At 39.9% G+C, this 14,626-nt stretch overlaps 1 protein-coding gene across 1 annotated transcript in view; it reads left to right on the top strand.

Moving 5' to 3' along the window:
• Positions 1-2,086: 2,086 nt before the first annotated feature.
• Positions 2,087-14,626, top strand: part of trabd2a (TraB domain containing 2A) — a 65,847-nt gene continuing 53,307 nt past the window's right edge. Inside the window, exons 1-2 of the mRNA XM_042395620.1 lie at positions 2,087-2,623; positions 3,872-4,432. Coding sequence (XP_042251554.1) covers positions 2,519-2,623; positions 3,872-4,432 — 666 coding nt within the window. The 5' untranslated portion in view covers positions 2,087-2,518. The remainder of the gene's footprint in view (positions 2,624-3,871; positions 4,433-14,626) is intronic.

Below are 14,626 nucleotides of genomic sequence, written 5' to 3'. Positions count from 1 at the left end.
GCCTCCTCTCTTTGTATTATATAAAATGTGAAAAAAAGGGCTCTGAATATAGAAGTAGCAGGTTTAAAGTTTGGACAAAACAGAAAAGAGAGGTGGAGAGCAGCACAGGTGGCAAACATAAGTTTCTCCACTAGGAGGAGCTTTAAGAGGCCTCTGTAAAGCTGGGTTACACTACAATCATGTCTTTGTTACACTATATAGACAGAAACATAGATTGGTCCATAAACAGCGCATATATAAAAAGCCTATTTACCCACCTATATACTTCAATACGTACATTTAAGTGTGTATTTAGCTGCGTTTAATTTTCCAGTTTCTATTGTCATTTCCATTTTAAACTGGATAAACGTCAGCAGAAAGATTGAAGTCCCAGCCGCGTCGAACCAAAACTGTCAATTATTGATCTCATTATCGCAATCCAGACTGCTGAAACCATTACATACGTGTCTGCAACAACAGCGACCAACAACATACAGCCCTAAAGTCGCACTTCACGTAAACAACCCGTTTTGTATTTACTCAGACGTCTGACAACATCAACATGTGTCCTCTGCCCCCGTGTGAACCAGCAGTTTGACGGTTTGGAGCATAGAGTCAGAGCCCATAGATCGGCCTCCAGATGTCCAAAAGATCCCACCTGAGCTGTGTGAGTACACTCCATAACCTGCAAACTCTACGTTCACTTATTCACGTTTTAAAAAAAAAAAAAAAAAAAAAAAAATCTGCTCTCACTGCTCGTGTAAGAGCAGGAATCACAGAGTAGCTCAATAATGCTGTAATCAGGATGAATTTCATAGGGATTCCCATTTTATGAGCTCTCTGAGAAAGAAACGAACAAGTAGTGCAAGTTTCACAAGAAACATTTTTGATTGCTTATACTGGTGAACATACAGAAAAATACAAAACAAGATGTATCATTAAAAACAAAGGATCATACGGTATATCATTAATATAAATAGGCTTCATTTTCCTCTTCTAAGACAAACACTTCCCCTTATAAATACTACTAATGTCTAAACTCACTCAACACAATTTTTCACTTAAGTATTAGTTTTTTGTCATTTTTAATAGTAAATTACCACCAAAACACCCTTTATATTTTTATTTTTAGAGCAGTTTTATTAGGCTATGGTCACCTGACTATATAGCTTCCTTATAGATTTCTGGGGATTATCAGGTAATGGAGTCATTTATGGAGTAACAGGTGCTGTATATCTGCGGTTCTTCATGAAAGTTTGAGTGTTCTATGGTTTCCATGTCTGTGCTCTGATGTGGCGCAGAGTGAAGCGCTGTTATTGCGGGTTTTCTCATGTTAATGCCTTCAGTTTGTAAGGCATTAACTAGCAGGGCACGGTAATCTATCCACGGGATCTCCACTGGCACCCTCGATCGCCCGTATAGGCCTCCTGTAGGGTGACAACAAGGGAGCTCATCAGTCTGAAACAAAATAAATAAAGGTAAACTTAATATGAATTAAGCTACAGGGCTACAAATGTTTCTCTCTCGGGATAAAATGTTGATCAAGTTATTATCATTTTATGTGTTTATCCTTCCAGTTACTGCAGGCTTTCTCACCTTCAGTTCATTGACATGAATGATGTGAATGGAGACTTTACGCGTCGCGGGCGGGGTGATGTTTAATCAGATTACTGCTGTGTGTGTGTGTGTGTGTGTGTGTGTGTGTGTGTGTGTGTGTTTGTGAGAGAGAGAGAGAGAGAGAGAGAGAGAGAGAGAGAGGGAGGGAGGGGGGAGGGAGGGGTATGCAGGCAACCTAGGGGGTAGGTATGGAGTTGCACGAGAGATGCTCACGCGCACACGTCAAAGAGAGAGAGAGAGAGAGAGAGAGAGAGAGAGAGAGAGAGAGAGAGAGAGAGAGAGAGAGAGAGAGCAGCAAATACAAACAGTGAAAACTTGGCAGACAGAGAGCGCAGTGTGCAGAGAAGTTCAGGTTTTAAGACTTGTCCCTGAAAAGTGCAACTGGTCGGTGCAGTTTGCTCATTCACAACATCTTCACCAACCAAACAACTTTCACGAACAGTCCTGATTTTTTTTTTCTTTTACTCTATTTTGGCTTCAGGTGCGTGAACGCAGCGTGGACCTGTTGGTTCAATTTTGAAACCTTCTAACTTTTGGAATTAACTTCTCAATAAAAGCATCGCGAAGGAGGCAATGCAGAGGAGGAGGAGGAGGAGGAGTGGAGAAAGAAGTTTGACCAACAGTGAGATGACGATGTGACCCCGTGTAAACTCCAGTGACCACCTCTCTCTCTCTCCCTCTCTCTCAAACACACGTGAAGCAACAGCAGCAGCAGCAGCAGCAACACTGCGTCCATGTCCCGGCGCAAGCCAGCATGACTCTGTCCGACGGTCTGTCGGATACTTGTCAGCTCATTTTACGCGACCGCATGGAGCCGGAGCTGTGGAAGTAGGACTTGATCCATGCTTTTCTGGGGTATAGTTGGCTGCAACACGCTGTGAAGCAAACACAGGCTACCGCGCACACTTTGGAGAGAGCTACGATGCGGGGCACTTTGGGCGCATTCATTCAGTCCTGTCTGATCCTGCTGGTCCGAGCAGATCAGTGGAGGATGAGGGACTCCGCCAACTGCGATCTACACAAGAAAGTAAGTCTATATGAAACGAATAATAAGGAGAAATTCTACTGGCTGTTGATATATGTTTCAAATCACACTTATATCCACTTTAATGTCTTATCTGGACACTTCAAAGCTGCCACATGAGACCTTTTGCAGTTTTTCATGTAATGTTCACTTTTTTTCAATGTGAACTTATACTTAAATATCTTAAATACATGTTTCCAAATTGTGTTCACCTATAATGAAGTGTGATATATGGCAAAATCAACTGTTGCCTAAAGCAGAAAACCCTATTTCCTTAGATCAATTAACGTATTTGTGCAGGACTGCATGTATCATAAGTTTTTCTTAAATGTAATATTAATCTTGAAATGAATTTTTGATTGTATTATTAATTGATTGATGATCCAGACTGGAATGTGAAAGAAATTGTGAAAAATGTCCATCACAAGTCCTCAGAGCCCAAAGTGACATTTTCCAATTGGTTGTTTTTTTTAGACCAACAGTATAAAACCCAAACATTTTCTGTCTACACTGATATAAAATGGAAAATGAGAGTATGCACATTAGAGAAGCTGGGACCAGAGATTTTCTGTCAGAAAACGTATTGATTAACCAAAGAGTCGTTTCAGCACTATTTTGTGTATTGACTTGTATTGACTACAACATGCAAGTCCTTGCATATACATTTACTGTACATACAGCTGTGTGCACTGGGTAAAAAACAACAAATTAACATTTATTCAGTCTTTTTCAATTCTGTTTTTTTTTAAATTAATGATATTTCTTAACCGCTCTTTTATTGATTACCTTTCGATCTCTCTTCGACATCAGTCATGTCCTTTGCCCTCCTGTTTGTGCTGGATCGGATCTGATCCAGCACAAACAGGAGGGCAGAGTGTTCTGGGCAACAATCAACAGTCTGACAATCACTGACATGTGTATTGTTTGTTTGGCACTTGGGTCCTAAGTGGCCTGTTAATAAGTCATTATCAGTCTGTTAGCAGTCTTTCTAATAAACAGCCTCTTGCAGACAAGATAAGTGTCAGACAGGCCCAGTGTTGGTTTAATGTGATGGCATGAAACAACTTCTAATTTTTTTGTAAAGTTTCTGTGTTTTAATTCTATGTTTTATTGTTACTATTATTGTAAATTTAATATCCTTGTTTGGTTGACATTTTTCACTATTTTCCGACATCTACAAAGCCATCAGAAGAATGATTGACAAATAATCAATACTGAAAAACTAATCTTACTGTCTTATCTTCCCCCTAGCAAACTGACTTAAATTCCTTCCTGTGGACGATCAAAAGGGACCCTCCCTCATATTTCTACGGCACAATCCACGTTCCCTACACACGTGTTTGGGACTTTATCCCTGAAAACTCCAAGCAGGCATTCCAGGAGAGCAACATCGTCTACTTTGAGCTGGACCTGACGGACCCGTACACCATCTCAGCCCTGACCAGCTGCCAGCTGCTTCCTCAGGGCGAGAACCTGCAGGATGTCCTACCCAGAGACATCTATCGGAGGCTTAAAAGACACCTCGAGTATGTGAAACTCATGATGCCCTCTTGGATGACCCCAGATCAGAGGGGAAAGGGACTCTACGCGGACTATCTCTTCAATGCCATTGCCGGGAACTGGGAGAGGAAGCGGCCCGTTTGGGTGATGTTGATGGTGAATTCGTTAACTGAGGCAGATATTAAGACCCGAGGGGTGCCGGTGCTGGACCTGTACCTGGCCCAGGAGGCGGAAAGGATGAGGAAGAGGACGGGGGCTGTTGAGAAGGTGGAGGAGCAGTGCCATCCACTGAACGGGCTCAACTTCTCCCAGGTGAGTTTGAAACCACACTGGTGGGCACCCATCGCACCCTCTCAGCAATGTTTGCAATGGTCTCAACTTTCTAAAAGAAGCAAAATCATCAGTTTGCTCAATGTAACACACTTATTGTCAGGTATAATGAACAGTTTTCCCTCTAGGGCTGACCCGAATGCTTTGTAGCTTTGTTCAATAGTATTCGAACGGCAAAATCAGTTTTCAAATATTTGTATATATACAGTATATGTACAGTTGTAGGCAGCAACACATTGGTGAGAACAGAGAAGCAGGTGTGCGCCATGGAGACCTTGCGGAAGGAGCAGCGGCTTCAGTGCAAGCTGGACTCAGACCAACAAAACCCTGATAGCATAAGAGACACCGAGGCGGCCAGCGGGGTGGAGAGGAGGAGAAGGCACCTGCGCCGTGACTCGATCTCCCCCGCTGCCTTCGTCGTCTCTCTCCCTCTCTATCTCCGCTTTCCTCACCCCTCGTTCCTATTGGACCACCTCCGCCACTTAAGATGCACTCACACAAATGCGACCATGTGAGTGTAGTATATAGTCTAAGGCTGTATTCAGCACCCATGTTAACAGGTTAGAGCAGCCACACAGCTTGCGTGAGCAGTGCGGCTTGAGCTCCCCGACCCCCCACCGACCCCCCTATCCAGCATGGCTTCGAATAAATTTGAATACTTGCTGTTGAAGCCATTAAGACCAAAAAAAGGTATTCGAAACAGCCCTAGTTCCCTCTAGGATCAAGATGAGTTTGATTTTTTAGAGGACTTTAGGGCAACATATAAAGGCAATGAATACTGTGAGGCTGCAGTGCCCTCATATATATTTGAATGAGACAACTGTCACTGCAGCAGGGATGCCAACGCAGAGGGCTCCAATAAAAAAAAAGCAGCGTAAAACAGTTGAACCTGTCTCAACTTTTGGCACAGCGTAATAGGATGTCATCTGGCAAGACACTGTGTTGGCCTATTAAATACGTGTTGCTCACATTCCTGGTATGCATTACCTTGTAACATGAATGACGTAATTTGACAGTTACATTAGATAAAATAATTGCAGCTGTGATAACTTTCCTTTCTCCTCAAAATACTTCAAAACTTCTGTGTAGTGTTTTAATGTCTGATAAGCGTTCATACTCACTGGACTTCATGTGTAACACGCCCTCACCAACACAGCCCCTTCCATTGCTTCAACGCAGGCTTTTTCCAGTCTGAACTGCCACAAACACCACAGACAATGTCAAGATTCAAATCATTGCAGGTTAACTCGAAGCTTCGCATCAGAATACACTTCTGTTCTATTTCATATTGTTGATGCACATCAATGGCTCAGAAGCAATTTTATTGCATATCCAGTGTGTACTATTTGTATCAAATGCGTTGTGTAGCATACACAATGCAGCTGATGTATTTTCCCCCTTAGATATTTTAGTCTTTTTAGGTTTGTGTCAATACACTTGATGTGCTGTGCTGAAAAGCCCTCACATCTCATACCTCACATTGCACTTCAGCTCAAAAGAGAGATGGGTAACATAAATGACAAAGACCAGATGTTTAGATTCAGATTTATCAACCTTTTTGCAGAGGCCTCTAATTTTCTCTTTTCCTCTTTTTCTCATAACTTAGTTGAGTGGAGGAAGGTGTGGTGTTAATCAGCTGTGCAAACATTCAGCCGTGCTCCACCACGTCCTTTGTTATTAAAGAAAAATGGATCCTAATGACTCAAGTCTGAAATTACCAGAAAAAAAAGGAACCTTGTTCCCCAAACCAGCACACACACACTTAAGTTTCCTTGTCTGTCTGTCTTTCTGTCTGTGCCCCTTGGTGACCTTTTCAGCATTATAAACATCTCTCAAAGGCAGCAGTCACTATGAAATCATGTTACGTATTATTGAGGAATTCCTGCTAATGCTGGTCGGGAGCTAAGGGGATTACACTTGACCATTTACTCTAACACCCAGAAGCTTAAAGTGTTGTTATTTTAAAGCGGGCCTTCAGACTATAATTCTTTGCCCAAACCACCCAGCAGCACTTTTATCAGCATTCTTCCTCCTAGGTTGTAGATATGAGATGTCAACAATCATGGTTTTTGTAACTTTTTTGCATAGTTAATCAAATAGAAATGAATTTCCCATGGAAATGTTTATTTCTTTGTAAACACATGGAGTATGAGTAAGACTTCAAAATCACTTAGAGTGAAGATTGTTCTCCTGACTGAGATGAGATGATGAAATTTAGCTTGTGTTACAAACACATCTAGTGAAGATGCATTTTCACAAGATAAGCAGTGAAGTCATTATTTCACATATCCTCTTGCACTTTTCTCATTTGTTGCAGATCTGAGGCAATTATTCCTTGTGTTATTTTAAATCAGTTTGAGTGTTTTGGATGAAACTGTTGTCACCAGAAAAAAATGACAGCATCAGCTATTTGTTGACCTTTTTCTGACAAGTGTCCTCTTGTGGATGTGCACGAAATGTCTGTTCACTCACAGAGGAAAAGGCAGATGTAGCGTGCTGTTGTTATACTGCACCAAAACCTCAGTTTCCTTTTAAAGCTGGATTTGTACCCAATGCAAGGGGTTAACGGGAGTCCGGACATAGATACTTACAGTGTCGGTTTTGATTTTTAGTTCAGAGTCCATTGATTGCACCCCCAGCTGTATTATACACGATTGGGCCATATTGTGGTTTAATTATATTCCTCTCAGTAATTGTTTCACTTCACTTTGTGATATAGAGTAACGATGGGCTACACATGTACTTAAATAACTGCTGGTAACTTGTATTTCACAATTAGACTACTTCTTTTTATTCACCGTGATACAGAGCCTTAGTCTTTCTTCCACTTCTTCAACTATGTCTTCACTATCAACAATCTCCACTGGTGTCAGAAACCTGTAAAAGAAGACACAAGACACAAGCTATAATAATCGTGAATGTCATCTTTCTCAAATGTTTTTTTTATACAAACAAGTTATTTATTTTCTCATTAAGGCATGACGGTGTCTTGTTATGGATATAACAGAAAGAAACTGGGTGGCTGAAATTGGGGACTATAAACAGGACTATAAAGAGAGAAAACCTCCATCATCGCAGTTCATTGAATTAAGTCCACAAAGCCTCCAGAAGGCCCAACAATGAATTCTGGTGTCCCAGAAACAACCCCTACCCTGACACAGCACCAACACAGCACACAGTTTGGCACTCCATAATTTCCACACTCAGTTTCAATCTAATCAACAGCAGTTTGATGGACGCCTCAGCCCTGCTGGCAGCCCGCTTAATATTTCAGTAAACATTTTTTCTTTGCAGTTTTGCCGTGTAGTTGAAAAGGGCAATTCCATTTAAAGCCTTTTAGCTCAACTCAACTGTAAGATGTCCAGATAGGGTGTGATGAGTGAGATACACTCCTGGTGAAACAATACTTGACTGAAAGCACTGTTTTATCAGGCTACAACTAGAGAGCCATATTTACAGCCTGTAATAGTCTCTGTAATGTTTTCACTGGCCATTTACATCTAGCGTGAAACAGACCCCAAAGGAAACGACAGGCGAATGGAAAATAAAATGTGTATCGAGTAGAATTTGAAAGTGATCGCTAGTTAAATGTCATGCCTTTGTGGAAGGATTACACAGAAAGACATCCTACCTGCTCACCTACTTTCAATAGTTCAGATGTTGATGTACGGCTAAAATACAAATAGATTTTTAGCAGATGAAGTAATGTTAGGTTTTTAGCCAGAGTTATGCTCCAGTGAAATTTCATCACCAACCCTTTTGTACAGCTGACTGATTGGATGCACCACTGCTCTCCGTTTCTGATTTTCACACTTGAAAATCACGGTGGCTGGGAATTGTACTGAAATCTTTAGTTCCAGTACTGTTGGGCTTCACTGATTTTCAGTGGAATCAAATGTAATTATGTTCAAAAACTGAGCTCCTGAATTGTCGGCAGGTTTCGAGAATTTGTTATCAGTGGTGTTGTGTCTAAGATGTTAGATTGTTAGAAATCGGTTACCAGAAGTGGTAAGCCACATTGCGACACGCTGCCTTTATCAATTGCTGCAAAGCAAATGTGACTGATCAGTCAATCACCTGCTGAACTGAATCAGACAGACCCTGGTTATCAATGTAGTTACTACATGACAGTTTAAACGACTCACTCATTAAATAAGTGGCCTTTGCTCTTCTGATAAAAGCGGAGGTGCTGCTTATTGCAAGCTAAAATCCTGCTGGAAAACCTGCTGGTGTCTGTTAGAGTCTTTCTCTCTTCGTCTAGTCTTAGAGAGTAAATTAGCTTATTACATTTAAAAAGTTAGGAGCTTTTTTAAAATCTCATCATACATGTGATGTGTCTATTTTCGAGTCTGTCTGCCAATATAAATTAAGCCCATTGAGCTCATTATTTTTAAACCACAATGAATTATACGTTCTTTACTCAGATCTCTAATCTGGCTAAGCATGACTGCTCTTATTCTTGCACGGTGCCCCTCGTCTTTTGAAGAGCGGGCTCAGCCTAGCCCATTACACTAAGTGAGCTTGTTGAGGACAACAATAGCCGTATGAAGGCCGGCTTTCTCTGTCACTGTTGTTGGAAATCCACGGGACATTCCACACCTCAGTGGAGCAGACCTGCTAATGAAAGTGTTGTTTCTTTCCTCCCATCACTGGGAGTAATGGTGCATGGAGAGGTGATGAATGCAGGTCTCAGTCTACGTCTATGAGAACAGCGAAGGAATGTTTGAAACCCATTTGGTTCATTCATGACCAGGAGGGACTGGAACACGCAGAGTTGAGATGCAGACTGAGATCAGTGGAAGAGCCATTAAGGAGGGAAGGCGTGACTCCGTCTCCATTAAAGTTATCATGACGTTACCTCTGTCTGACAACCTTCTCACTTCAGCTCCGGTGCTTTCTTTTCACTTGAACTGATGAGCTACATCTCTGGATCTGCTCGGTTTCATGAGGCAAGGTCTGATGAAATCCAAACAAAACCAACTTTTATTAGCTGAAAGTAATGCAAGACGTTGAGAGTCTGAAGTTTCATTCACACCTGCGGCGCACACATTTAATGGGGCTATTGAGTTCTCGTTACATTTTCAATTCACATTGCTCCTCATCTGAGAGTTATTTAACTAACCAAAACCAAACATAACTTCTGCCCAATATGAAACTAATCGTAAACTGTTCTACGGCTGCAGCTAAAGATTAATTTCACTGTTGATTAATCTGCCAATAATTTTCTTGATCAATGGATTAATCATTATGTTAGAAAAATGTCCATTATAATTTCCCAGAGTGAGAAGTGACCTCTGTCATGTCTTGTTTTGTCTGATGAACACTCCACAACCCAAAGATATTCAATTTACTGTCATAAATGACAAAGAAAAGGATTAAATCATCACATTTGAGGAGGTGGAACCAGCAAATATTTGAGATTATTGCTTAAAAATTACCAAAACTTTATTTTATTTAGTTATTTTATTTGTAAGGGACCATGTACAGTATTAAACATAAATGTTTATTTGATGTACTGGACCAGAGTTAGCTTATAGCTAATATTTATCTGCAGGCACAATTACAAGTCACAATTAAAACATATGCACAATAACAGTTCAAAACAAAAAACAAACATGGATTATTTAATGATGAAATAGTTGGCGATTAATTTTCTCTCAATAGACTAATCAAAGTTGCAGCTCTAAACTGTTCTTACTAGCGTTGGCGCTTTTAACACACATATCTTTCTATCTGACTGTAATTTAGACATTTTTAGAAAAATGCGCATATCAGGCTCAAATCTTACTTTTACATCTGATATTGCCTGTGTCTTGCTTACATCACCTTACATAACACATTTCAGGGTTTGGGATTACAAGGGTTAGTCACGGTTTTTCCAACATTGTCTTGACCCCTGGGTCAAGAAATATTTTCTGCACGCAGGGAGCGAAGTCTGTTCTCAATTACGTCAAAAAAAGCAAAGCTCTCTTGGTTATTGGGTATGTACTTCAACACTGAAGTTTGTCCTTGAATCAGCAGATTTGTGGGAAAATGTCTTGCACCATCAGTCAGAACTGAGAGGTCACAAACGAACAGAAGGCTCACTCTGTACAGAAATCCATCAGACAGGACAGACGCTGTCACAAAGTGTAAGCATCTCAAAACTCCCACACGCTGTGTTGTCCCAAATGTAAAGACTGTGAAGTGTGTTGGTTATGTAAATTCTATGAAAAGTGCAGCTCGACTTTGCGGACAGTACAATGACTGTCCTTATTTCGCAGCACCCGGCATGGGCAGCGCTTTGGGCAAGCTGCCACTGATTTCCGCAGTTTGCCCTCAGAGGAAAATCTGTCTCTGTAATGAGATTAGATGGCAAAATGAGAACGATGATGATAGTGATGAAAAAGATGTGTGTGTGTGTGTGTGCGTGTGCTTTTTCCTTAGTTTGATTAGGATAATTCTTAAAAAAAAACCCTGAATGGGGAAGTAGTAGTTTGGTTAGTGTGTGTGTGTGTGTGTTTGTGTGTGTGTGGGAGAGAGAGATCATATGCTGGCATGATGACAGTATTACACAGCAATACACCGGCAGCAAATCTGATTAAATCTCATTTGTCTCACTGGAAAGAACCACAAACTATCCGTTCCATTGATTCTGTGATCATCAGAGCAGAATGGCCCGCAGTGATGAAATGTACACTCATATAGGTACACACAGCCAAAAAACTGACAAGAGCAGCAATAAATCTTAACCTGCCTTTAAATTTATTAAGCTCATTTAGGTATTTTTAAGTGGAACTTTAATGCTCTGCCAGATAATTGTGTCGGCATAAATAATATTAATTTGCTATTTAGACAAATGATGAATCATGTGGACATTTTCAAATAACCGATGAAACAGTTATTCAAAGTACATGTCATCATATGAGATATTAACAGGAAACATGTGGTGTAATTCGTTCAAAGCAAGAAAAATTAGATGTTTTTGCAGTAAGATAGATCAAAATATCTTGACATACACTTCTTCTTCTTCTTCTTGTAAGATAAACACACCTGCTAAGCTGCTGACTTTTTGTGCAGATGCATATTTATTCTCACTGAAGTGATTTGTATTATTGCGTTTCTGGCCAGCTGACATGCAGTTGCACTATTTACTAGTTTATAACGATCCATAACTTAAAAGGCATGTTTGTTTCATATGTGGTTTGATTTTTTTTTTTTTCATCCTCAAATCATTTGCAATTCATATTTTTACTTCACTCTACTTTGATCAAAGGAAGTAAACTTTCCATGTCTAATTACAACGTGCTGTGTATTTTTCCAGTGTGTATTTGTTCATATAATTGCTCATATCTGTTTATTATTGTTTATGTCTGGGTGTGCATGAATGTTTGTGTGCACATGTTTGCGAGAGTTCATGTTTGTGTATGAATGAGCGTTTGAATATGTGTATGTATATTTTTATGTGTGTATATAGTTTTACGGTTAAATTTCCAACATGTCTTCACAGCTTCCTTTTAGTCCCTCTGGTTTCATGTCACACTGAGGTGCTTGATTTCCTCTTCACTGTTGACCAAACAGTCGCATATTAGATGTCTGGCATTTCCTCAGACATTATCTGTCCATCTGTCTGGATACATGACACCGGAGACAGAGATGCAGAGCTCCTCTCACTTTCAAACCCCCTTTTTCCAAAAGCGTCATAGATAGAAATTCAAGCGTAAAGTCTGTCAACAAGTCATCATGAAGAAAAGCTACTGAACTAAGAAGCCCTGGAGTTCATCAGTCTGATTTGTTTGCTGCACTGAACACTGATAAATATAAACACAGATGTTAGACAAACAGATTTTATTCAAACTGCGTAATCACTGTATTTTTATGCTCATACTGAACCAAAAAACAACTCAGCCTGAGAGGCAGGAGGCAGGAAGGAATTCAGTTCGACAAGCAGAGAACATTGATACTATCATGTCTTGTTTCGGTTATTAGTTTTTGCATCTGGCCACACTTGTGGCTGATCTGTAAGTGCTGTGTGACTTGTTTCAGGTGTGTAAAAACAGAGAAGGCGTTTGTAGGCATTTCAGTGTGTTCTCTGACATTCAGAAAAAATGCATTCACAGTTTTAGGTTTCTGAATTAATCCAAAACCAAACAAGGACACAGAAATGAGAGAAACTGTTTTAAGTGTGTTCAGTGTTTTTTTTTTTTTTTAATTCCTTAAACACTTGCCTTTTTGTGTTAAACTTTACTTACTACAGAGAGTGTTTTGCCTTTATAAAACACTACAAAGTTCCATCGAAAATGTCTACATAGAACTACTAAACACTTTTTGTGAGCAAATCCCCCTCTTTTGCTTTCACATCAAGGTAGAATAATTTTACAAATTTGATTTTCCATTCCTGCGTAAGCCCTTCCATTTGCATCGTTTTGTATTTCAGGTATATTTGATTGAAAGCTGATCAGATATCAGCTGGGTGGTGCCAATTCTGTGCCAAGAAAAAGATCCTAGATCCTTGAAAGAATATACAGTAATAGACTCCAGTGGAGAAGAGTCTGACTCCTGGAGACTGCTGCAGGCTCTTCCTGGTTGTGTAACGCAGGCTTCTGCAGCTCAAATAAGGATTTAATAGCTTGTTTCTCTGACTTAACACCGGGTCATGAAAGCTTGTGCTGGCTGAGGAGCCTCATATTACCATCATCGCTGTGCACCTTACAAATGTTTGATACTTCAAAATAAAATGCAGTATTTACTTTGAAAGCTTTAAAACTTAGGGTCAGATCCTGATGAGATACACATTGGTCTGCTTTGTTGCCTATATACTTGAAGAATAAATTCACAATAGTATTTCACCTGAAGACGGAGTGCCTTAGATTTTCTTCCATGGTTGTCTGCACTACTTAAGGACAACAATCAAGCAAGACTTCCTGGATCTTGTTTTTTTTTTTTTTTTTGCTTTTATGTTTATTACTATAAATGCCCAGTGTGTTAAAACAAATTAGTTCTGATTACACAAAATACAAGTCACAGGAATGCTTCAGTTGGCAAAATGGTCCTAGTTAACACTACACTTGAACACAGTAAAATACAATTAATCAACGACTCCATCTCCATCAAGGATTAATGCATAATAACCCAAATGAGACAAGTAAAAAGCTTTCTGAATGTAATTACAGATAAGGTAACAGATATCTCTGCCACTGCTTATTTTAGCAGGCGATTTTCCATCCACTGTTCCAACATCTGATTGTGAAAAGGACAAACAGCTCATGGAGAAACGCTGAAACACATTTGTGATTCTGCTATCTTGCAGTGTGCCGCCACCTTAATTTAAGTAAGAAAAGCTCAGCATCTACAGATGTACTTAACACTCACTAACAGGGACCTTCCCATATTTAAAGCTAATGTAAGTTATACGTAACAGCCATTAGAGTCATTACAATGCTAATTTCAATTTGTTTGGCGCCTATAATTCCCTCTATTGTTGTGTAAGTTAAGATTTTTGCAGGCTGAATGTGGCCGAGACTGCAGGGTCATTGTTATTACAAAGCTACGACCAATCGGCTCCGAATTAGCATGTGACTGATAAAGATGAAGGAATGTCATACATGCTCTGTTTGGCTGATTATATTTATTCCAGCGTATTGAAAAAAAAATACTACTTGAATTTGCAGACGTAAGCTACAATATACAGTAGTAAAAAAACAGGAGTAGTTCATTATGAGGTCAAGCCATTGTTTCTATTTCACGTTGGCAGATGTCTAGTGTTACATTAAAACACTGCAGATTTCAGTTAAACCTCCATTCAAACACCTTGAGTAAGCTTAACATTGTTTTAACATGTCTTAACCCAGAGGGCTCGCTTCAAAATGACATGATATGAAAGTGAGACTACACTACTACAATCACATGACATATTTACTATTGAGGGGACCCCTGTGAGCAGGGGAAGCTGCATTAAATCTGTTATTGCGACCTGACTGCTCAACACATTACCACAAAGTTTCCGCACCAGCAATTTATTGTGATAATGTTCAAAAGGGAACTCTGTGGATACATGCTAGCAAAACAGGGTAGTAAGTTGACATAATAGCAAGCAAGAAGAGACTGATGATCCTCTTAACATGTGGATACATATCAGCAGTGAACAGCTTTATTCCATCGTTCACAGTCTGATGTTAAATCAATCAGATGACTGTG

This window comes from Thunnus maccoyii, chromosome 19 (assembly GCF_910596095.1).
Source record: "Thunnus maccoyii chromosome 19, fThuMac1.1, whole genome shotgun sequence".
Classification (NCBI taxonomy): Eukaryota; Metazoa; Chordata; class Actinopteri; order Scombriformes; family Scombridae; genus Thunnus; species Thunnus maccoyii.
Note: the sequence above shows the minus strand (reverse complement) of the source record. Positions and strands in the feature narration are given on the sequence as shown.